The 25,388-nt window shown below is 36.1% G+C and overlaps 1 protein-coding gene across 3 annotated transcripts in view; it reads left to right on the top strand.

Annotated features, from left to right (window-relative positions):
* Positions 1 to 25,388, top strand: part of calcr (calcitonin receptor) — a 107,394-nt gene that overhangs the window by 18,090 nt on the left and 63,916 nt on the right. For all 3 annotated transcript variants that reach the window (XM_061983225.2, XM_061983226.2, XM_061983223.2), the window contains exons 7-13: positions 601 to 673; positions 746 to 856; positions 3,682 to 3,794; positions 13,680 to 13,848; positions 13,916 to 14,026; positions 14,106 to 14,218; positions 17,102 to 17,193. In XM_061983225.2, the coding sequence (XP_061839209.1) occupies positions 601 to 673; positions 746 to 856; positions 3,682 to 3,794; positions 13,680 to 13,848; positions 13,916 to 14,026; positions 14,106 to 14,218; positions 17,102 to 17,193 (782 nt within the window). The remainder of the gene's footprint in view (positions 1 to 600; positions 674 to 745; positions 857 to 3,681; positions 3,795 to 13,679; positions 13,849 to 13,915; positions 14,027 to 14,105; positions 14,219 to 17,101; positions 17,194 to 25,388) is intronic.

The raw sequence follows: 25,388 nt of genomic DNA, 5'->3' as shown, positions 1-25,388 counted from the left end.
TACAGTATACAAACATACATATATACACAGACACACACATATATATACATATACACACATACATATATCTACACACATACATATATACACACACATACTGTATATACATATAGACACACATATGTACATACAGTATATCTACACACATACACACATGTATACATATACACATACATATATATATATACACATACATATACAGTATACAAACATACATATATATACATACACACACAACAAGTATGTGCTCCAATCCCTCTATCACAAACAAATAAGAATTGTAGAAATGATTGTAAAGTCAAGACAGCCATGACATGATGTTCTTTACAAGTGTATGTACACTTTTGACCACAACTGTACTGAAGCTTGCGAGCTATTTGTAATTGACCCTTGTAAAACATTATTTGTGTTCCTTACCGGAGTTTGACGTCATATTCCTGACAAAGAATACAATGTTAAGTCTGAGTGCAGTTGCTTTTATCCGCACTTTTCAAAAGGTACTATTGATTCCCTGAGCTTTGCAAGTGAACAAAAATAACTCTGCTTAATTGATTCATCTTGAGTCGAAAGTGTATTTTTTTTGTTTCCTTTATCTCCCAGAGACAGAAGCTGCTTGAGAGTAAATACAAATGCACCTTGAAAAGAAGCCAAGACCCTCCTTTTGACGGAACAGGTAAAAAGAAAATGCCACTGGTTTTGCAAAATCCGTGGCATGACTTCATTAGTGTGTGTGTGGAGTGTGCAGGCCTGTTCTGCACACGGGACTGGGACGGCTGGCTGTGCTGGGACCACACTGCAGCTGGAACCTACGCAGCACAAAACTGCCCACATTTATTTTCATACGCTGACTCTACAGGTGAGGACTGGAAGTTTGCTTTTCTGCACATAAATTTGCCTCGGTTTTTGTTAGTGATCCGTTCCAAAAGACAGAATCAGGAAAAAAAAACGAAACAATTTTTTTGCATTAAAAAATACCAAAAGTATTTGGCCACCTGCCTTGACTCACATATGAACTTGAAGTGCCATCCCATGACCTTTTGCAGCTATTACAGCTTCAACTCTTCTGGGAAGGCTGTCCACAAGGTTGCCGAGTGTGTTTATTAGGGCTGCAGCTAACGATTATTTTTCTATCGATTAATCTATAGATTATTTTTTCGATTAATCGGTTAATCTATAGATTATTTTTTCGATTAATCTATAGATTATTTTTCCTTTTACCGATTATTTTTTTTATTTAAAATGAAGAGGAAAAAAATAAATGTAGGCCAGTTTTTTCAAAAGGCATGGCTTTTATTTACAAAAAAAAAAGTGTGGCCACTCAGTCAACATTGACAACAACATGACAAAATATTCTGTAACAATGTAAACATTTAAAACTTTTAACATTTAACAAAATTAAAAGTAGCTTATTTGCTTTTTAATGTGCAAATATAAAAGTAAACATCCCGTGCAAATCTTAATATTCTGGAATAGTATAAGCATTTAAAAAGCAAAAGTATTGCTTATTTTGCTTTAAAATGTGCAAAAATAAAGATAAACATCCAATACAAAAAAGTGCAAAACGGAAATATTCTGTAACAAGTGTAAACATTTCAACAAAAGTAAAAGTATTGCTTATTTGCTAAAATGTGCAAAAATAAAGCTAAACATCCAATACAAAAAAGTGTACAGTGTAAACATTTCAACAAAAGTAAAAGTATTGCTTATTTTGCTTAATAACACAACAATGATAGTATGATTAAAGTGAAAGTGAATTGTTGGTTTGTACATAGTATATGTAACTGTTAATGTTGTAAAAGGTATTTGCACAACTAATTAACGTTAGCGTTTGTGACACGTCTTGTGCCGTGGGGTTCTTTCAGGACCGACAGACTGAACGCCAGACGGCTTTGCCAGGTTTACAATCTTTTAATTTTACACAAAGTCTTTTCTCTCCCAACTCTTTTCTCTTTCTTTCCTCGCTTTTCAGCTCCTCTTCCTCGCTCGCTCGTCGTCCCCTGTCTCTTGCGGCGTCGCTCCCGGCGCGCCCCGCCTCGCCGCTCGCTCGCCGCCGCCGCCGCCTCTCCACAGCGTTAAAGAGGAGCGCGTCTTTGTAAACACTGAACAGGCACGCCAAACGCGCCTCTCAGAGCAAACGGTGCTTTAGTTTATGAATTTACAACGCAGATACAAATGACACATTCATGTTTTTGTGTAATAATGACAACGTATACGCACGCGGACGATTGACTTGTTGATGGTGATGGCAAGAACGCTGTCGGGGGTTTTCTTTTCAAATGTTCGTTCATAGCCGTTGTGCTGCTATGATAGGCCATTTCCGCTCGACACAGTGTGCATACAACAACATTATTAGGCCGTTTATTGAAATACTCCGACACTTTTGACGACTTTTGGCGTGCTTTTTTCCCCTCGCTCGCATCGTCTACTTTGCGCTCCGCCATGACAGTAGTGTGACGTAAATATGCGACGCGCCGACGCACAAAAACGGTACGTCGACGCGTCGTTTCAGCCTTAGTGTTTATAGCAATTTTCCACCGTTCTTCCAAAAGCACACTGATGGCCTGGCTCTCAGTCTCCGTTCTAATTCCGTTCTAAGTGTTCCATCGGGTTCAGGTCAGGACTCTGTGCAGGCCAGTCAAGTTCATCCACACCAGACTCTGTCATCCATGTCTTTATTGACCTTGCTTTGTGCACAGTCATGTTGGAAGAGGAAGGGGCCCGCTCCAAACTGTTCCCACAAGGTTGGGAGCATGGAATTGTCCAAAATGTTTTTGGTATCCTGGAACATTCAAAGTTCCTTTCACTGGAACTAAGGGGCAAAGCCCAAATCCTGAAAAACAACCTCACACCATAATTTAAAGTTAAAGTAATAATAATAATAATAACTGGGATTTATATAGCGCTTTTCTAAGTACCCAAAGTCGCTTTACATGTAGAACCCATCATTCATTCACACCTGGTGGTGGTAAGCTACTTTCATAGCCACAGCTGCCCTGGGGTAGACTGACGGAAGCGTGGCTGCAATTTGCGCCTACGGCCCCTCCGACCACCACCTATCATTCATCATTCAATTCACCGGTGTGAGTGGCACCGGGGGCAAAGGGTGAAGTGTCCCGCCCAAGGACACAACGGCAGCGATTTTTGGATGGTAAGAGGCGGGGAGCGAACCTGCAACCCTCAGGTTTCTGGCACGGTTGCTCTACCCACTATGCCATGCCGCCCCAATAATAATAAAAAACATTACAATCTGCAAGGGATACAGCCCGTAAGCACACACGATTGTGCGTGCTGCTGGTCCACTAATAGTACTAACCTTTAACACTTCATGTTACTCATTTTCATTCATTACTAGTTTCTATGTAACCTTTTTTATATTGTTTTACTTTCGTTTTTATTCAAGAAAATGTTTTTAATTTATTTATCTTTTTTTTATTTTTTAAAAAGGACCTTATCTTCACCTTTTTATTTCTAACGTTCTTCTCTGAGCACTCCTTAATGATCAATTTGGAATAACTGTTGCCTTTGTCGCTCTGAACAGAGGTTTCAAATGGAGGTGGTTAAGTCTGACATTCTGTGGGACTCGGAACAATTTTGTCCAAATTGTCCAACCTTTACGGCCATCGGGACTTTAGAGGTATCGGGCGTCATTTGTGGTGTTTATTGCATTTCTGTCCTCCTTAGAAAAGGCAACACGGTACTGTGAAGAGGACGGTCAGTGGTACCGCCACCCGGACAGCAACAGCACGTGGACCAACTTCACGCTCTGTGCAGGCAACATTCAGGAAAAGCTGCAGGTGATTATTGCACACTTTCTTTTTGCGAATACATGAAGCTTTTGTGTGTGTGTTGTTGGATTTCCACCCTTCTTGAGACATGAAGAAGGAAAAGTATTTTCCATATGAGGAGGTGTGAACAAGTGATGACATATAATAACATTGCATCTAATAGAGAATGTCTCATTTGCACCCCTGCTGGTGACATCTATCAAAACGAGGGTGGTCCCAAAAAGGAGGGATTTTTCAAATGCTTTAAAAAGTGCTCCCCTTCGAGTCAACATATGAAATAACAAGTGTGTAAGAAATTTAAATGCGCCCCCTTTGGCCAAAATTAATGACAAATAAACAAATATGTATATAGAGACATACTGTAATAACTTGAAGTAAATAAAGATTAAAAACCAATTACAAACAAAAACAGTTTTTTAAAAAGCAGTCTGTCACAATGTGTCGACTATTTTCTTATAAAATTGGGAACTATTTCTCATATTCTTTCTGTAATATTGAAATATTTTCTCGTAAAATTATGACTTTATGTAAAATTATTACTTTTTAATGCAAAATGGTGACATTTGTCACATGAAATTCTGACTTATTACAATATTGCCAATTTTTTGTTGTTCTTGTAAAATAGTGAAATTTTTTCGAGTATAATTATGACTTATGTCATCATTTTGCCAAGTAAAATTCCAATTATCATAATATTGCCAAATTTTTAAAGTTTTCTTAGAAAATTGTGACTTTTGTCGAGTAAAATTACGACTCTTTTCATAAAAATGCCAAAATGTTAAGCTTTTCTTGTAAAATTGAGACTTTCATTGAGTAAAATTCCAACTTTCATCATAATATTGCACAAATGTTCAGTTTTTCTTGTAAAATTTTTACTTGCGTTGAGTAAAATTACGACTTTTATTATAATACTGCCAAAAGTTTTTCTTGTGAAACTGTGACCTTTTTCTTGTGAAATTCCCACTAATTTTTCACAACAAGTTTTTTAATATGTGCATAGTACGTATATATTATTAATGTTGTAAATACAAATCTTTATATATCTAGAAAGGGTGGTCCTAAAAAGGTACGCATTTTTCACAGGTCTCTAGAATGTAAGAAATACACGAATGTGTGTGTGTGTTCTTGTATTTCCACCCTTCTTGAGACATGAAGAAGGAAAAGTATCTTCCATATGAGGAGGTGTGAACAAGTGATGACATAAATCAATAACATTGCATCTAATAGAGAATGTCTCATTTGCACCCCTGCTGGTGACATCTATCAAAATGAGGGTGGTCCCAAAAAGGAGGGAGTTTTCTAATTGACTGTGTGTCGCTTTTAAAAAGTGCTCCCCCTCTGGTCAACATATGAAATAACAAGTGTGTGTAAGAAATTGAAATGCACCCCCTTTGGACAAAATTAATTAAAAAATAAATAAACAAATATGTATAGAGAAACATACTTTAATAACTTGAAGAAAATAATGAAGATTAAAAACCAATTACAATATATATATATATATATATATATATATGTCTTAATAAGGTTATCCAAAAAATAGTGCTCGATACCGTAGTAGAGCGCAATATATGTATGTGTGGGAAAAAAATCACAAGACTATTTCATCTCTACAGGCCTGTTTCATGAGGGGGGGTACCCTCAATCATCAGGAGATTTTAATGGGAGCATTCGCATACCATGGTTTATATAGGGCACAGAGTGGGTGGGTACAGGCTGGCCTAGGGGCGTGGTGATTGGCTCATGTGTTACCTAGGAGGTGTTTCCGTCTATGGCGGCATGTTGTTACCATTTCGCTGCGCTTGTTGAGGGATGACAGGTCTGGACGGTAAATAATAAACAGTTTCTCTTTCAAGCATAGGTTGCATCTTTTATTACCACTATTGCATCTTTTATTACCATCTTTTATCCAGCACACCTTACAATAGTGGTAATAAAAGATGCAACCTATGCTTGAAAGAGAAACTGTTTATTATTTACCGTCCAGACCTGTCATCCCTCAACAAGCGCAGCGAAATTGTAACAGCATGCCGCCATAGACGGAAACACCTCCTAGGTAACACATGAGCCAATCACCACGCCCCTACGCCAGCCTGTACCTACCCACTCTGTGCCCTATATAAACCATGGTATGTGAATGCTACCATTAAAATCTCCTGATGATTGAGGGTACCCCCCCTCATGAAACAGGCCTGTAGAGATGAAATAGTCTTGTGATTTTTTTCCCACACATACATACATACATATATATATATATATATATATATATATATATATATATATATATATATATATATATATATATATATATATATATATATATATATATTTTACTAAAAGCAGTCTTTTTCTCACAATGTGTCGACTTTTTTCTTATAAAATTGGGAACAACTTCTCATATTATTTCAGTTTCTGTAATATTGCAATATTTTCTCGTAAAATTATTACTTTTTAATGCAAAATGGTGACATTTGTCATATAAAACTCTGACTTTTATCACAATAGTGCCCATTTTTTTTGTTGTTCTTGTAAAATAGTGACATTTTTGGAGTAAAATTGTGACCTTTGTCATCATTTTGCCGAGTAAAATTCAGATTATTATTAAGATATTGCCCAAATTTTTTCTTATTTTATTCTTATTCTTATTTTCTTATAAAATTGTGACTTTTGTCAGGTAAAATGTCGACTCTTTTCATAAAATTGCCAAAATTTTGAGCTTTTTCTTGTAGAACTGCGACTGTTATTGAGTAAAATTCCAACTTTTATCATAACATTGCACAAATGTTTCGTTTTTCTTGTAAAATTTTGACTTGCGTTGAGTAAAATTACGACTTTTATTATAACACTGGCGAAATTCTAACTTTTTCGTGTGAAATTGTGACCTTTTTCTTGTGAAATTCCGACTCATTTTTCACAACAAGCTTTTTTATATTTGCATAGTATGTATATATTATTAATGTTGTAAATACACATCTTTATATATCTAGAAAGGGTGGTCTTAAAGAGGTAGGCATTTTTCGGAGGTCTCAAGAAGGTAACACATACAAGAGTGTGTGTGTGTTCTTGTATTTCCACCCGTCTTGAGACATGAAGAAGGAAAAGTATCTTCCATATGAGGAGGTGTGAACAAGTGATGACATAAATCAATAACATTGCATCTAATAGAGAATGTCTCATTTGCACCCCTGCTGGTGACATCTATCAAAATGAGGGTAGTCCCAAAAAGGAGGGATTTTTCAAATGCTTTAAAAAGTGCTCCTCCTCGAGTCAACATATGAAATAACAAGTGTGTGTAAGAAATTGAAATGCGCCCCCTTTGGCCAAAATTAATGACAAATAAAAAAATATGTATATAGAGACATACTGTAATAACTTGAAGTTACTAAAGATTAAAAACCAATTACAAACAAAAACAGTTTTTTTAAAAAGCAGTCTGTCACAATGTGTCGACTTTTTTCTTATAAAATTGGGAACTATTTCTCATATTCTTTCTGTTTCTGTAATATTGCAATATTTTCTTGTAAAGTTATTACTTTATGTAAAATTATTACTTTTTAATGCAAAATGGTGACATTTGTCACATGAAATTCTGACTTATTACAATATTGCCAATTTTTTGTTGTTCTTGTAAAATGGTGAACTTTTTTCAAGTATAATTATGACTTATGTCATCATTTTGCCAAGTAAAATTCCAATTATTATTATAATATTGCCAAATTTTTAAAGTTTTCTTAGAAAATTGTGACTTTTGTCGAGTAAAATTACGACTTTTCATAAAATTGCCAAAAGTTTAAGCTTTTCTTGTAAAATTGCGACTGTTATTGAGTAAAATTCCAATTTTCATCATAATATTGCACAAATGTCAAGTTTTTCTTGTAAAATTTTGACTTGCGTTGAGTAAAATTACGACTTTTATTATAACTCTGCCAAAAGTTTTTCTTGTGAAACTGTGACCTTTTTCTTGTGAAATTCCGACTCATTTTTCACAACAATTTTTTTAATATTTGCATAGTGTGTATATATTATTAATGTTGTAAATACACATCTTTATATATCTAGAAAGGGTGGTCCTAAAGAGGTAGGCATTTTTTCACAGGTCTCTAGAAGGTAAGAAATACAAGAATGTGTGTGTGTGTGTGTGTGTGTGTGTGTGTGTGTGTGTGTGTGTGTGTGTGTGTGTGTGTGTTCTTGTATTTCTACCCTTCTTGAGACATGAAGGAAAAGTATCTTCCATATGAGGAGGTGTGAACAAGTGATGACATAAATCAATAACATTGCATCTAATAGAGAATGTCTCATTTGCACCCCTGCTGGTGACATCCATCAAAATGAAGGTGGTCCCAAAAAGGAGGGATTTTTCTAATTGACTGTGTGTCGCTTTTAAAAAGTGCTCCCCTCTGGTCAACATATGAAATAACAAGTGTGTGTAAGAAATTGAAATGCGCCCCCTTTGGCCAAAATGTATTAAAAAAAAAAAAAAAATCCAAATAAATAAATATGTATATAAGAACATGCTGTAATAACTTTAAGTTAATAAAAATTAAAAAACAATTCCAAACAAAAATAAATTAAAAAAGCAGTCTTTTTCTCACAATGTGTCCACTTTTTTCCTTATAAAGTTGGGAACTATTTCTGATTCTTTTTGTTCCTGTAATATTGCAATATTTTTTCGTAAAATTATTACTTTTTAATGCAAAATGTGTCACATGAAATTCTGACTAATCACAATATTGCCAATGTTTTGTTGTTGAGGGATTTTTCTAATTGACTGCGTGTCGGTTTAAAAAGTGCTCCCCCTCTGGTCAACATATGAAATAACAAGTGTGTGTAAGGAATTGAAATGCGCCCCCTTTGGCCAACATTAATTACAAATAAATAAATATGTATTTAGAGACATACTGTAATAACTTGAAACAATTACAAATAAAAAAATGTTTTTAAATAGCAGTCTGTCACAATGTGTCGACTATTTTCTTATAAAATTGGGATCTGTTTCTTATTTTATTTGTTTCTGTAATATTGCAATATTTTCTTGTAAAATTATTACTTTATGTAAAATTATTACTTTTTAATGCAAAATGTGTCACATGAAATTCTGACTAATCACAATATTGCCAATGTTTTGTTGTTGAGGGATTTTTCAAATTGACTGTGTGTCGGTTTAAAAAGTGCTCCCCCTCTGGTCAACATATGAAATAATAAGTGTGTGTAAGAAATTGAAATGCGCCCCCTTTGGCCAACATTAATTATAAATAAATAAATATGTATATAGAGACATACTGTAATAACTTGAAACAATTACAAACAATTTTTTTTTTTTTTAAAGCAGTCTGTCACAATGTGTCGACTATTTTCTTATAAAATTGGGATCTGTTTATTTTCTTTCTGTTTCTGTAATATTGCAATATTTTATCGTAAAATTATTACTTTATGTAAAATTATTACTTTTTAATGCAAAATGTGTCACATGAAATTCTGACTAATCACAATATTGCCAATGTTTTGTTGTTGAGGGATTTTTCAAATTGACTGTGTGTCGGTTTAAAAAGTGCTCCCCCTCTGGTCAACATATGAAATAACAAGTGTGTGTAAGGAATTGAAATGCGCCCCCTTTGGCCAACATTAATTACAAATAAATAAATATGTATATAGAGACATACTGTAATAACTTGAAACAATTACAAACAAAAAAATGTTTTTAAAAAGCAGTCTGTCACAATGTGTCGACTATTTTCTTATAAAATTGGGATCTGTTTCTTATTTTCTTTCTGTTTCTGGAATATTGCAATATTTTCTCGTAAAATTATTACTTTATGTAAAATTATTACTTTTTAATGCAAAATGTGTCACATGAAATTCTGACTAATCACAATATTGCCAATGTTTTGTTGTTGAGGGATTTTTCTAATTGACTGTGTGTCGGTTTAAAAAGTGCTCCCCCTCTGGTCAACATATGAAATAACAAGTGTGTGTAAGAAATTGAAATGCGCCCCCTTTGGCCAACATTAATTACAAATAAATAAATATGTATATAGAGACATACTGTAATAACTTGAAACAATTACAAACAAAAACATGTTTTTAAAAAGCAGTCTGTCACAATGTGTCGACTATTTTCTTATAAAATTGGGATCTGTTTTTTATTTTCTTTCTGTTTCTGTAATATTGCAATATTTTTTTCGTAAAATTATTACTTTATGTAAAATGATTACTTTTTAATGCAAAATGTGTCACATGAAATTCTGACTAATCACAATATTGCCAATGTTTTGTTGTTGAGGGATTTTTCAAATTGACTGTGTCGGTTTAAAAAGTGCTCCCCCTCTGGTCAACATATGAAATAAGTGTGTGTAAGGAATTGAAATGCGCCTCCTTTGGCCAACATTAATTACAAATAAATAAATATGTATTTAGAGACATACTGTAATAACTTGAAACAATTACAAACAAAAAAATTTTTTTAAAAAGCAGTCTGTCACAATGTGTCGACTATTTTCTTATAAAATTGGGATCTGTTTCTTATTTTCTTTCTGTTTCTGTAATATTGCAATATTTTCTTGTAAAGTTATTACTTTATGTAAAATTATTACTTTTTAATGCAAAATGGTGACATTTGTCACATGAAATTCTGACTTATTACAATATTGCCAATTTTTTGTTGTTCTTGTAAAATAGTGAACATTTTTCGAGTATAATTATGACTTATGTCATCATTTTGCCAAGTAAAATTCCAATTATTATTATAATATTGCCAAATTTTTTAAGTTTTCTTAGAAAATTGTGACTTTTGTCGAGTAAAATTACGACTCTTTTCATAAAATTGCCAAAATGTTAAGCTTTTCTTGTAAAATTGCGACTTTCATTGAGTAAAATTCCAACTTTCATCATAATATTGCACAAATGTCAAGTTTTTCTTGTAAAATTTTGACTTGCGTTGAGTAAAATTACGACTTTTATTATAATGCTGCCAAAAGGTTTTCTTGTGAAACTGTGACCTTTTTCTTGTGAAATTCCAACTCATTTTTCACAACAAATTTTTTAATATTTGCATAGTGTGTATATATTATTAATGTTGTAAATACACATCTTTATATATCTAGAAAGAGTGGTCCTAAAGAGGTAGGCATTTTTCACAGGTCTCTAGAAAGTAAGAAATACAAGAATGTGTGTGTGTGTGTTTTTGTATTTCTACCCGTCTTGAAACATGAAGAAGGAAAAGTATCTTCCATATGAGGAGGTGTGAACAAGGGATGACATAAATCATGGTCCCAATAACATTGCATCTAATAGACAATGTCTATTAGGGATTTTTCTAATTGACTGTGTGTCGGTTTAAAAAGTGCTCCCCCTCTGGTCAACATATGAAATAACAAGTGTGTGTGTAAGAAATTGAACTGCGCCCCCTTTGGCCAACATTAATTACAAATAAATAAATATGTATATAGAGACATACTGTAATAACTTGAAACAATTACAAACAAAAAAATGTTTTAAAAAAGCAGTCTGTCACAATGTGTCGACTATTTTCTTATAAAATTGGGATCTGTTTCTTATTTTCTTTGTTTCTGTAATATTGCAATATTTTCTTGTAAAATTATTACTTTATGTAAAATTATTACTTTTTAATGCAAAATGTGTCACATGAAATTCTGACTAATCACAATATTGCCAATGTTTTGTTGTTGAGGGATTTTTCAAATTGACTGTGTCGGTTTAAAAAGTGCTCCCCCTCTGGTCAACATATGAAATAACAAGTGTGTGTAAGAAATTGAAATGCGCCCCCTTTGGCCAACATTAATTACAAATAAATAAATATGTATTTAGAGACATACTGTAATAACTTGAAACAATTACAAACAAAAACATGTTTTTAAAAAGCAGTCTGTCACAATGTGTTGACTATTTTCTTATTAAATTGTTTCTGTTTCTTATTTTCTTTCTGTTTCTGTAATATTGCAATATTTTCTCGTAAAATTATTACTTTATGTAAAATTATTACTTTTTAATGCAAAATGTGTCACATGAAATTCTGACTAATCACAAAATTGCCAATGTTTTGTTGTTGAGGGATTTTTCAAATTGACTGTGTGCTGGTTTAAAAAGTGCTCCCCCTCTCGTCAACATATGAAATAACAAGTGTGTGTAAGAAATTGAAATGCGCCCCCTTTGGCCAACATTAATTACAAATAAATAAATATGTATATAGAGACATACTGTAATAACTTGAAACAATTACAAACATTTTATTTTTTTTAAAAAGCAGTCTGTCACAATGTGTCGACTATTTTCTTATAAAATTGGGATCGGTTTTTTATTTTCTTTCTGTTTCTGTAATATTGCAATATTTTTTCGTAAAATTATTACTTTATGTAAAATTATTACTTTTTAATGCAAAATGTGTCACATGAAATTCTGACTAATCACAATATTGCCAATGTTTTGTTGTTGAGGGATTTTTCAAATTGACTGTGTGTCGGTTTAAAAAGTGCTCCCCCTCTGGTCAACATATGAAATAACAAGTGTGTGTAAGAAATTGAAATGCGCCCCCTTTGCCCAACATTAATTATAAATAAATAAATATGTATATAGAGACATACTGTAATAACTTGAAACAATTACAAACAAAAAAATGTTTTTAAATAGCAGTCTGTCACAATGTGTTGACTATTTTCTTATTAAATTGTTTCTGTTTCTTATTTTCTTTCTGTTTCTGGAATATTGCAATATTTTCTCGTAAAATTATTACTTTATGTAAAATTATTACTTTTTAATGCAAAATGTGTCACATGAAATTCTGACTAATCACAATATTGCCAATGTTTTGTTGTTGAGGGATTTTTCAAATTGACTGTCGGTTTAAAAAGTGCTCCCCCTCTGGTCAACATATGAAATAACAAGTGTGTGTAAGGAATTGAAATGCGCCCCCCTTTGGCCAACATTAATTACAAATAAATAAATATGTATATAGAGACATACTGTAATAACTTGAAACAATTACAAACAAAAAAATGTTTTTAAAAAGCAGTCTGTCACAATGTGTCGACTATTTTCTTATAAAATTGGGATCTGTTTTTTATTTTCTTTCTGTTTCTGTAATATTGCAATATTTTCTCGTAAAATTATTACTTTATGTAAAATTATTACTTTTTAATGCAAAATGGTGACCTTTGTCCCATGAAATTCTGACTTTTATCACAATAATGCCAATTTTTCGTTGCTCTTGTAAAATAGTGATTTTTTTTGTATTAAAATTATTACTTTATGTAAAATTATTACTTTTTAATGCAAAATGGTGAGCTTTGTCCCATGAAATTCTGACTTTTATCACAATAATGCCAATTTTTCATTGCTCTTGTAAAATAGTGATTTTTTTTTGTATAATTATGACTTATGTCATCATTTTGCCAAGTAAAATTCCAATTATTATTATAATATTGCCAAAATTTGAAAGTTTTCTTATAAAAATGTGACTTTTGTCGAGTAAAATTACGACTCTTTTCATAAAATTGCCAAAATGTTAAGCTTTGTTCTTGTAAAATTGTGACTGTTATTGAGTAAATTCCAACTTTTATCATAGCATTGCACAAATGTTCAGTTTTTCTTGTAACATTTTCACTTTCGTTGAGTAAAATTACGACTTTTATTATAATACCGCCAAAAGGTTTTCTTGTGAAACTGTGACCTTTTTCTTGTGAAATTCCAACTCAAGTTTTTCTAATATTTGCATAGTATGTATATATTATTAATGTTGTAAATACACATCTTTATATATCTAGAAAGGGTGGTCCTAAAGAGGTAGGCATTATTCTCAGGTCTCAAGAAGGTAACAAATACGTGTGTGTGTGTGTGTGTGTGTGTGTGTGTGTGTGTGTGTGTTATGTGCTGACTGAGCAGGGTGCGAGTGCCCAACTCTCAGGGGAGACGGAGCAAGACTTTGCCGACGAGGCCACAGTGAGCCCTATGGTGAATCCAGAGGAGCAGGATGTGGTGAGGAAGAAGATCCTCCACAGCCAATACAAATGTGTTGAGAAAATGAACCGGGATTCTCCTTATAACAAATCAGGTAACTCCCTCACTTGCTCTCTGGGTGGTGAAAACCAGGCGATGATGACCTTGTTTTTTTGTGACAGGTTTGTATTGCAGTCGCAACTGGGACGGCTGGTTGTGCTGGGACGACACTCCCGCTGGGACCTACACCTCCCAGAACTGCCCCAATTATTTTGTGGACTTTGACCCTACTGGTAAGTAATAATAATAATCTATCACATTAGGGGTCGAGTGCAGTAAAACAGCAGCATGACAAAAAGTTGTTGTTTGCAGAAAAGGCAACCAAGTACTGCGGGGATGACGGCCAGTGGTTTCGCCACCCTGACACCAACAGGACCTGGTCCAACTATACACTCTGCAATGAAAACACCAAAGCTAAATTAAAGGTATTCTCAATCGCCTGATGTTTGGACTATGAGAGGATCACATTACCACAATGAATGTGTAAAATGGCCTGAATGTACCAGTAGAGTGGGAAAACAACTTTCAGATCCACTATGGACTGGACTCTCACTATTATGTTAGATCCACTATGGACTGGACTCTCACAATATTATGTTAGATCCACTATGGACTGGACTCTCACACTATTATGTTAGATCCACTATGGACTGGATTCTCACACTATTATGTTAGATCCACTATGGACTGGACTCTCACAATATTATGTTAGACCCACTACGGACTGGACTCTCACACTATTATGTTAGATCCACTATGGACTGGACTCTCACACTTTTATGTTATATCAACTATGGACTGGACTCTCACACTATTATGTTAGATCCACTATGGACTGGACTCTCACTCTTTTATGTTAGATCCACTATGGACTGGACTCTCACACTATTATGTTAGATCCACTATGGACTGGACTCTCACACTTTTATGTTATATCAACTATGGACTGGACTCTCACACTATTATGTTAGATCCACTATGGACTGGATTCTCACACTATTATGTTAGATCCACTATGGACTGGACTCTCACAATATTATGTTAGACCCACTACGGACTGGACTCTCACACTATTATGTTAGATCCACTATGGACTGGACTCTCACACTTTTATGTTATATCAACTATGGACTGGACTCTCACACTATTATGTTAGATCCACTATGGACTGGACTCTCACTCTTTTATGTTAGATCCACTATGGACTGGACTCTCACTCTTTTATGTTAGATCCACTATGGACTGGACTCTCACAATATTATGTTAGATCCACTATGGACTGGACTCTCACTATTATGTTAGATCCACTATGGACTGGACTCTCACAATATTATGTTAGATCCACTATGGACTGGACTCTCACACTATTATGTTAGATCCACTATGGACTGGACTCTCACACTATTATGTTAGATCCACTATGGACTGGACTCTCACACTATTATGTTAGATCCACTATGGACTGGACTCTCACACTATTATGTTAGATCCACTATGGACTGGACTCTCACACTATTATGTTAGATCCACTATGGACTGGACTCTCACACTATTATGTTAGATCCACTATGGACTGGACTCTCACACTATTATGTTAGATCCACTATGGACTGGACTCTCACACTATTATGTTAGATCCACTATGGACTGGACTCTCACAATATTATGTTAGATCCACTATGGACTGGATTCTCACACTATTATGTTAGATCCACTATGGACTGGACTCTCACAATATTATGTTAGACCCACTACGGACTGGACTCTCACACTATTATGTTAGATCCACTATGAACTGGACTCTCACACTTTTATGTTATATCAACTATGGACTGGACTCTCACACTATTATGTTAGATCCACTATGGACTGGACTCTCACTCTTTTATGTTAGATCCACTATGGACTGGACTCTCACTCTTTTATGTTAGATCCACTATGGACTGGACTCTCACAATATTATGTTAGATCCACTATGGACTGGACTCTCACTATTATGTTAGATCCACTATGGACTGGACTCTCACAATATTATGTTAGATCCACTATGGACTGGACTCTCACAATATTATGTTAGATCCACTATGGACTGGACTCTCACACTATTATGTTAGATCCACTATGGACTGGACTCTCACAATATTATGCTAGATCCACTATGGACTGGACTCTCACACTATTATGTTAGATCCACTATGGACTGAACTCTCACACTATTATGTTAGATCCACTATGGACTGGACTCTCACAATATTATGTTAGATCCACTATGGACTGGACTCTCACACTATTATGTTAGATCCACTATGGACTGGATCTACGTTCCCATCCTCACCTATGGTCATGAGCTTTGGGTTATGACCGAAAGGACAAGATCACGGGTACAAGCGGCCCAAATGAGTTTGGGGCTCTCCCTTAGAGATAGGGTGAGAAGCTCTGTCATCCGGGGGGAGCTCAAAGTAAAACCGCTGCTCCTCCACATGGAGAGGAGCCAGATGAGGTAGTTCGGGCATCTGGTCAGGATCCCACCCAAACGTCTCCCTTGGAAGGTGTTTAGGGCACATCCGACCGGTAGGAGGCCACGGGGAAGACCCAGGACACGATGGGTAGACTATGTCTCCCGGCTGAATGGTTTGCAGCCGAGTGTAAAGCGACTGGGATGGGAATCAGCACCTCCTAGTCCAAGTCCATGGTTCTCGCCCGGACAAGGGTGGTGTGCCATCTCCGGGTTGGGGAGGAGACCCTGCCCCAAGTGGAGGAGTTCAAGTACCTTGGAGTCTTGTTCACGAGTGAGGGAAGTGTGGATGGTAAGATTGACAGGCGGCATCATCAGTAATGCGGACGCTGTGTCGATCCGTTGTGGTGAAGAAGGAGCTGAGCCGGAAGGCAAAGCTCTCAATTTACCGGTCGATCTACGTTCCCATCCAGAGGAAAGTCTGGGCTTCCCTGCTCAGGCTGCTGCCCCCACCACCCGACCTCGGGTAAGCGGAAAAAGATGGATGGATGGCATTTAAGTTAGTGAGCTGGCGCCAGTCATAGTGCACCTATAACTCAGTTTGTCCATTTTAATTTAAAACCGTAATAATAACCATCGGGAGGTTTATCTTTAATACCGTTTATGGTTGCATCTCTACTGCGGTCATGTTGCATCCACTCCAGACGAGCACTTGCTTCCCGCTGACCTCACCACAACATCCGGTTTCGGTGATTGAAGTCTTTCGCTGGGCAAAACCCATTAAATGTACCACGAAAAAATGGGAATTGCGTGGTAACATTGACATTCTATATGTTTGTGTGTTTGTTTGCAGTCAGCCTACATCCTGTTCTACATGGCTATTGTGGGTCATGCCTTATCTATAGCCTCCCTGCTCATCTCTTTGGCCATCTTCTTCTACTTCAGGTACTGTGACATCCAATATTCCCTCTAATGCAGCGTTTCTCAAAGTGTGGGGCGCGCCCCACTGGTGGGGAATAGAGACATGACAGGTGGGGCGCGAGGAACGGGAGGAAATTTCACTTTAAATTTTTTTTTTTAATTATTATATTCTTAGATTATTTTTTTTACTATGCTTTCATTTTCTATACACACTGTAAATCACTTTGTGATTCTGTCTGTGAAATCCACTATATAAATAAATGGAAATTACCGGTACTTATTTTTACTGTAGGCTTTATATTTCTCGGTAGGAGCGAAAGTTTGACAGACATAGCAACAGTAACTAATGGGGGCGGGGCTAAGCGGAACAAACTTTCGCGCGGATGGGTAGCAGGCTAATGTGTGGACCACAATTACACAAATATATACATTTGTGACTCGCACCTCAAAGGTCGTCGAGCCAGAGCCAGCGCCTGCAGAGAAACAAAAATCTGACGGACACACACTGTGTCATTCACCGGGAAGCACTCGCGTCAAGGCAGCTCAGCCCCGAACTCAATGAGGTTTTAACAGATGTTGTGAGCGCGGTAAATTTGATCAAAACACGACCACTGAAAGCGCGACTGTTCTCTGCACTGTGTGAGGAAATGGGAGCTGATCATACAGCCGTGCTGTTTCACAGTGAAGCAAGGTGGCTCTCCTGGGGGAAAAGTGCTGTCACTTGCCCTGTCTTGCCAAATGCATAGCTCCTCCTTTTTTTTTTGCAAAGATTGCAAAGTGGCACTTTTATTGTATTTATTATTGAACTTGATGCAAGTTATTTGATTTATTATTGAACTTGATGCAAGTTATAACACTTGTTTTGATTTTTTTGATTTATTATTGAACTTGATGCAAGTTATAACACTTTTGTTTTATTTATTATTGAACTTGATGCAAGTTATAACACTTTTTTTGATTTATTATTGAACTTGATGAAAGTTATAACACTTTTGTTTTATTTATTATTGAACTTGATGCAAGTTATAACACTTTTTTTGATTTATTATTGAACTTGATGCAAGTTATTTGATTTATTATTGAACTTGATGCAAGTTATAACACTTTTATTTGATTTATTATTGAACTTCATGCAAGTTATAACACTTTTTTTGATTTATTATTGAACTTGATGCAAGTTATTTGATTTATTATTGAACTTGATGCAAGTTATAACAGTTTTTTTGATTTATTATTGAACGTGATGCAAGTTAACACTTTTTTTGATTTATTATTGAACTTGATGCAAGTTATAACACTTTTGTTTTATTTATTATTGAACTTGATGGAAGTTATTTTATTTATTATTGAACTTGATGCAAGTTATACCACAGCTGCACAGTTATTTTATTTATTATTGAACTTAATGTTATTTTATGTTATTGAGTTCGAATGTATACAACTTGATGTTCAATAAATTTGAAAATGTTAAAGCTTGGCATTAGCGCTCTGTTGGGGTGATGGGGGCAGGTGGGGCTTGAAAACTCCCCCTTGTCCAAAGTGGGGGATGACAAAAAAAGTTTGAGAACCACTGCTCTAATGTGTCACGTGTGTGAGCAAAGGCAAAAACTCCTTGAGCACCCAGTGGAGCAACAGCAGCAGCACACCTGTCCCAAACCTGACTAAATAAGTTCAATGTTGTATTATTATAATCAAATGACAGCAGTCAATAACCATGAGATTATTTTCTAATAATAATAGGCCAATTTACAATGACAATAACAAAAAATATTGGGGGTTTTTATCAGCTGAGGACTAGTATTGTAGGTCTGGGTGGAATAATTTGCACCCCTGTCAGATATTGCATTTAGTTGCCATTAAAACATTCACATGTTGCACAATGAGATGTAAGCATGGGATCATGTGTACATTCCTGGAACTTTGTCAAATATATCCAAGTATTTATATAAGTATATACTCTATATTGCCAAAAGTATTTGGCCACCCATCCAAATGATGAAAATCAGGTGTCCTAATCACTTGGCCCGGTGTATAAAATCAAGCACTTAGGCATGGAGACTGTTTCTACAAACATTTGTGAAAGAATAGGCCGTTCTCAGTGATTTCCAGCGTGGAACTGTCATAGGATGCCACCTGTGCAACAAATCCAGTCGTGAAATGTCCTCGATCCTAAAATATTCCAAAGTCAACTGTCGGCTTTATTATAAAAAAATTGAAGAGTTTGGGAACAACAGCAACTCAGCCACGTAAACTGACAGAGAGGGGTCAGCAGAGGAATTATGGTGTGGGGTTGTTTTTCCAGGAGTTGGGCTTGGCCTCTTAGTTCCAGTGAAAGGAACTTTGAATGCTCCAGGATACCAAAACATTTTGGACAATTCCATGCTCCAAACCTTGTGGGAACAGTTTGGAGCGGGCCCCTTCCTCTTCCAACATGACTGTGCACCAGTGCACAAAGCAAAGTCCATAAAGGCATGGATGACAGAGTCTGGTGTGGATAAACAGAGTCCTGACCTGAACCCGAGAGAACACCTTTGGGATGAATTAGAACGGAGACTGAGAGCCAGGCCTTCTCCACCAACATCAGTGTGTGACCTCACCAATGCGCTTTTGGAAGAATGGTGGAAAATTGCTATAAACACACTCCGCAACCTTGTGGACAGCCTTACCAGAAGAGTTGAAGCTGTAATAGCTGCAAAAGGTGGACCCACATCATATTGAACCCTATGGGTTAGGAAAGGGATGGCATATGTGAGTCAAGGCAGGCGGCCAAATACTTTTGGCAATATATATATATATATATATATATATATATATATATATATTACAGTGTTTCCCACAGGACAGGCATCTATTTGTGGTGGTGTGGTCGGGGGGCGGGGCGGGGTGGGGGGTGGGGGGTTGTGGGGGGGGTTTGTGGTGGCGGCAGCGGCGATGACCAAGAAGAACGCGGAGTTGGAATATAATTACAACATTTTATGTACATATTTATATACAGATTTGAACAATTAGTTATTCACTGAAATATATTTATTAATTGTGGTTCTTACAAAAAATATATCTTATAAAATATAAAAGCTAAAATGTCTCTTAAAGCTCTGCCCCTTTAATTTGTGAATACTAAATAATTTAACTTTAGCCTACTACTACAACCATATTATTTACCAGCAACATGAAGTGAAACAGAGGCAGAGGTGTCCTGCCACAGTCAGTCAACCTCCTCCTCCTCCTCCTGCTGCTGCTGAACAGGTCGCACCTGTGGTCCGGACTGTCGGCCTACCTCCTCTCCAAGTCCAGCCCTTTTCGGCCGTTGAAAATATTTTTCTATACTCATCTGTGTGAAGGAGTGAACATCCAACATTAGATTTTATTACTAACGAGCAGAACCGCTCTATGTACAGTACCGTCTAACCTTAAGCGGCAGCAGCTCAACACATGCAGGGTTCAACGTTAAGGTTTTTTCTACTTGCCTGACTTCTCAAATCTACTTGCCCCAATATTTTTACTTGTCCTGCCTAGGTTTTTTTCTGGCTGTGTAGTGCTCATGGCTTATATCTTACTAAAATCCTTCCCGTTGACTATTTACAACACTACACAGTAATTATTATTATTATTATTATTATCTAAAATTATATTTAAATGGCATTGCATACATGTAAATTTAAATGCTATTTCACATTATTTGACCAGTAGCAGTTACACTCATCTGAACAGGTCAGCCACCTGTTTAAAGCCCGATCACAGTTGAAATCTTGAAATGAAGGGCCTTTAATGGCCAAAACATTAACCTGGACAACATTTTAACAGCTGGTTGGCTCAGATTGTATTATTTTCATTGCATTCACATGCTGCAGTGGACAGTGGACAATTTAGCTTCAGTCCATGTGTGTTTATTGACAACATGGTTATAACCTGGACACGTTAGCTCGTCGGTATTGTAACAGGTGACTGTTACTACGTGCGTCTGCCCGGCCCCCGAGTCAAACAGTGGCGGTGTTAATGAAGCAGCGTCAGGCTCACCGTCAGTGAAACGCTCGGTGAAATCACAGATTAACGTTAAATATATGACGAGCCGCGAGCGATGCAGCTATAACCTATCTACTAGTGATGGGTTGATGAGGCGTCATGAAGCGTTTCGACTCATTGCAAAACTGTATTGATACTGTGTCGATAGTGTGTCACTAAATACTGACATCTGCTGGACATTAAAAATCCCTACAGGCAACCTATGGACTGACTCAACTGACACTGATTTTATGACCTAGTATAGTGGTTCTCAAATGGGGGTACGCGAACCCCTGGGGGTACTTGAAGGTATGCCAAGGGGTACGTGAGATTTTTTAAAAATATTCTAAAAATAGCAACAATTCAAAAATCCTTTATAAATATATTTATTGAATAATACTTCAGCACAATTGTATGTATGTATATATATATATATATATAATATATATATATTATATATATATATATATACATACATAAAATTGTGCTCATAAGTTTACATAGAGTTGTCCGACTTTTTGTGTGGCTGTAAACGCATCACTGGCTAAGTGCCTAATGTGCATGTGTTGGCGCAAGTGAGAAAGAGCGAGCGGGTGCTGTTGATATGACAAACTTGGTTTTGGTCTTGTTTGTACGGCAGAAAATGAGCAGTTCTGCTGGATAGAAATTGTTTACCAATATTGTTGGTCATGTGCTTATGGCCGACAATAAAAGAGTCTTGCTCAAAGTGATCAATGGAATTCATCTCCTCCTCAAAGCGTCTCGACAAACGTTACAATAATTGAACAATGACGACGAAAACTGTTTTCTCTGTTGTGGCCGCGAGTCGTAAGTTACATTGAAAATTGTTATGCGCTTATTTATTTATTTGTTTTAATTGAAGTATTTATTTCACACCTGCACAGTACAACACTTTTTTTTCACATCATTGCAGGGGCATTTGTGCAAGGCTAGAAAAGGGGTTGGATGAAGCGGATGCTTATAATATCCCAACCCCTCCAGTGTTTCCCACAGGACAGGCATCTATTTGTGGTGGTGTGGTCGGGGGGCGGGGGGTGACGGCGGCAGCGGCGATGACCAAGAAGAACGCGGAGTTGGAATATAAGTACAACACTTTATGTACATATTTAGCTCATTAAAATTACCGACAGGAAGGCGAGAAACACTTTATTTCAACAGACTCTGGCGCCGTACCTGTCGTCAAAACTCCAAAGACCGACTGCACAATTGCGCATACAAAATAAGAGTCTCAGAAAGCTGGCGTGCACAAGCTAGCAAGCTACGGAGTTTGCCGACAATGTATTTCTTGTAAAGTGTATACAAAGGAGTACGGAAGCTGGACAAATAAGATGCCAAAAACCAACCACTTTCATGTGGTATTGGACAGAAAGGAGGACTTTTTTTCTCCTCCATTCGAAAATGCGGACGTTATCAGCACCACTGTCTGATTCCTATCAATGCAAGTCATCACAATCAGGTAATACACCAACTTATATTCTTGTCTTCATGAAAGAAAGGAATCTATATGTGTTAAACATGCTTGTATTATTTTTAAACACCTTAACTTGTTAACAATATTAACTATATGTGTTAAACATGCTTGTATTATCTTTAAACACTTTTAACTTGTTAACAATATTAACTATATGTGTTAAACATGCTTGTATTGTCATTAAACACCTTTAACTTGTTAACAATATTAACTATATGTATTAAACATACTTGTATTATCATTAAACACCTTTAATTTATTAACAATATGTGTTAAACATGCTTGTATTATCTTTAAACACCTTTAACTTGTTAACAATATTAACTATATGTATTAAACATACTTGTATTATCATTAAACACCTTTAATGTATTAACAATATTAACTATATGTGTTAAACATGCTTGCATTATCATTAAACACCTTTAACTTGTTAACAAAAACATATATTTCATAAATAAGTAAATATAAATTATATATATGAATGAGGTAGATCCCCACGACTTGTTCAATTGAAAAGTAGCTCGCCTGCAGAAAAAGTGTGAGCACCCCTGAGTTACACCCATCTGAACAGGTCAGCCACCTGTTTAAAGCCCGATCACAGTTGAAATCTTGAAATGAAGGGCCTTTAATGGCCAAAACATTAACCTGGACAACATTTTAACAGCTGGTTGGCTCAGATTTTATTATTTTCATTGCATTCACATGCTGCAGTGGACAGTGGACAATTTAGCTCCATTATTAATGCAGTATCTGAAGCACCGTCTCCACGTGTGTTTATTGACAACAGGGTTATAACCTGGACACGTTAGCTCGTCGGTATGGTAACACGTGACAACAGCGGCGGTGTTAATGAAGCAGCGTCAGGCTGCTCACCGTGAGTGAAACGCTCCGTGAAATCGCGGATTAACGTTAAATATATGACGAGCCACGAGCGATGCAGCTATAACTTATCTACCTACAACCTATATCACCCGCGTATTTTGATCCGGTCGGTCCGTTCTTTTACTCCGCCGTCTTCTTCTTCTTCTTCTGGCCCACCAGGTGAATTAAGTGCTATTGGCGGAGTTACAATGCATAGTAGGCTACCGCCAACTACTGCACCGGAGTTGTAACTACAAGCAACATTCACAGACAGAGTCCCATTGCTTTTATGAGCGGTCGAGCGAGTCGAAAGCCGAAAAATCCATTTGTGGCGGACGTAATTCTTTCGTGGCGGGCCGCCACAAATAAATGAATGTGTGGGAAACACTGCCCTCTCACTCATTCCACATTTAACATAAACAATATAATACAACAACAATACCATACAAACAAAAACAAGAACAACTCCTGTACACTAACAATATAATAGTACCACTGTTACTATGAGACAAGACGAGACAAAACACACACACACACACACACACACACACACACACACACACACACACACACACACACACACACACACACACACACACACACACACACACACACACACACACACACACACACACACACACACTCTCTCTCTCTCTCTCTCTCTCTCTCTCTCTCTCTAACCATACACCTCTCTCCCATGGTTCTGTGCTGAGGGCATCACTCTCTTTCCTCCTCGTACTTCTTCAGTACTTCTTTTTTAAACAGTCTTTTAAATGGAATCATGTTGGAACAGGTTTTTAACTGGTCCCCTAAGTTGTTCCACAGACTGACTCCACGCACTGAAATGCACATTGATTTTTAAAGTTGTTCTAAATTCAGGCAAATATAATTTGTTGTTTCCTCTTAGACTGTTACTATGGCATACTTGCCAACCCTCCCAAATTTTCCGGGAGACTCCCGAAATTCAGCGCCTCTCCCGAAAATCTCCCGATTTTCAGCCGGAGCTGGAGGCCACGCCCCCTCCAGCTCCATGCGGACCTGAGTGAGGACAGCCTTTTTTCACGACGGGAGGACAACAGGGTGACAAGAACTAAATCATCCAGACTAGAGATAACTTGTATTATTATGTTTATCTTACCTAAAAATAAATATATTTATTAATAAAACAAAAAACAAAAAAAAACTAAATGCATTTTTACTATATTTTGCTAAAAACATCAAAATTAATTGTATTTTTATTTGTATTTTTTCTGACTCCTTATTACATCCAGGCATTAGAATTATACATTAAAATAAACATATTTGAAATAATTAATTTTAAATTATCATAATAATTCATTTAAAATGACCATATTTAATTATTAAAATAATTGCTTGTTTATCAACAACTTTAGCATTTTATTCATTACATTTTGAAACTCTCAGAGTTATATTCCAAAATGTTATTTATGCAAGTTTGAAGTATCAATTATCTAAACAGTTTTGTTTGCATATTTTCAGGATGTAGATATATATATATATATATAAAAATCTCCTGATGATTGAGGAAACCCCCCTCATGAAACAGGCCTGTAGAGATGAAATAGTCTTGTGATTTTTTCCCACACATACATATATTGCGCTCTACTACGGTATCGAGCACTATTTTTTGGATAACCTTATTAAGACATATATATATATATATATATATATATATATATATATATATATATATATATATATATATATATATATATATATTAGAGATGCGCGGATAGGCAATTATTTCATCCGCAACCGCATCAGAAAGTCGTCAACCATCCGCCATCCACCCGAACTAACATTTAATCAGAACCGCATCCGCCCGTACCCGCCCGTTGTT

This window comes from Nerophis lumbriciformis, linkage group LG21, assembly GCF_033978685.3.
Source record: "Nerophis lumbriciformis linkage group LG21, RoL_Nlum_v2.1, whole genome shotgun sequence".
In the NCBI taxonomy this organism is placed as follows: Eukaryota; Metazoa; Chordata; class Actinopteri; order Syngnathiformes; family Syngnathidae; genus Nerophis; species Nerophis lumbriciformis.
This window is presented reverse-complemented; position numbering and strand designations above follow the sequence as displayed.